This window comes from Tupaia chinensis, unplaced genomic scaffold (genome assembly GCF_000334495.1).
Source record: "Tupaia chinensis unplaced genomic scaffold, TupChi_1.0 Scaffold000159_1, whole genome shotgun sequence".
In the NCBI taxonomy this organism is placed as follows: domain Eukaryota; kingdom Metazoa; phylum Chordata; class Mammalia; order Scandentia; family Tupaiidae; genus Tupaia; species Tupaia belangeri.
In genome coordinates, this window is record NW_006159630.1 from 2,604,163 (window position 1) to 2,605,225 (window position 1,063).

The 1,063-nt window shown below is 66.0% G+C and overlaps 1 protein-coding gene across 1 annotated transcript in view; it reads left to right on the top strand.

Moving 5' to 3' along the window:
* The window catches only part of CBX4 (chromobox 4), a gene marked incomplete at its 5' end in the record, with an annotated part of 5,470 nt that overhangs the window by 3,222 nt on the left and 1,185 nt on the right, over positions 1–1,063 (top strand). Inside the window, 1 exon segment of the mRNA XM_014586736.2 lies at positions 236–1,063. Within this exon segment, the coding sequence (XP_014442222.1) occupies positions 236–1,063 (828 nt within the window).

A 1,063-nucleotide genomic window follows, 5' to 3' on the forward strand; every position in this document is an offset into this window, starting at 1 on the left:
TCTGGTGGTGCAGGTGAGTACATGCCGATGACCCACAGTCCTCCCTGTGTGTCCCAGAGGTGCTGCCAGCCTAGAGGGGGTGGGACTCCTCCCACGCACCCCAATTCCCTTGTCTACTGGACCTCCCACACCCTGCCCCCATGACACAGCCTGGGGGGCTGGGACACTCCCAGAGGCTCCCAGCTTGCTGTGGCCCGCCCTCTCCCTCCTCTCACCCCCTACCCCCTTCTTTCAGGTGCCTACCTTTGCCCGTCGCTCCAATGTCCTGACTGGACTCCAAGACTCCTCTGCTGACAACCGTGCCAAGCTGGAGCTGGGCACTCAGGGCAAGGGCCAGGGGCACCAGTACGAGCTCAACAGCAAGAAGCACCACCAATACCAGCCGCACAGCAAGGAGCGGGCGGGCAAGCCCCCACCCCCGGGCAAGCCGGGCAAATACTACTACCAACTCAACAGCAAGAAGCACCACCCGTACCAGCCCGACCCCAAGATGTACGACCTGCAGTACCAGGCCGGCCACAAGGAGGCGCCCAGCCCCACCTGCCCGGACCTGGGGGCCAAGAGCCACCCGCCCGACAAGTGGGCCCACAGTGCGGGGGCCAAGGGCTACCTGGGAGCGGTGAAGCCCCTGGCCAGTGCGACCGGTGCTCCCGGCAAGGGCGCTGAGAAGGGCCCTCCCAACGGGCTGGCGCCTGCCCCCAAGGAGGCGGTGACGGGCAACGGGATTGGGGGCAAGATGAAGATCGTCAAGAACAAGAACAAGAACGGCCGCATCGTGATCGTCATGAGCAAGTACATGGAGAACGGCATGCAGGCCGTGAAGATCAAGTCGGCCGAGGCGGCCGCGGGCGAGGCGCGCTCCCCCAGCCACAAGAAGCGGGCGGCCGAGGAGCGCCACCCCCCTGCTGACAGGACTTTTAAAAAGGCAGCGTCCCCCGAGGAGAAGAAGGTCGAAGTTGCCTCCAAGAGGAGGGAGGAGGCGCCGGGGGCCGGCGACCCTCAGCCCCAGGACACCGGCTCCCGGAAGCTCTCGCCGACCAAGGAGGCCTTCGGGGAGCAGCCT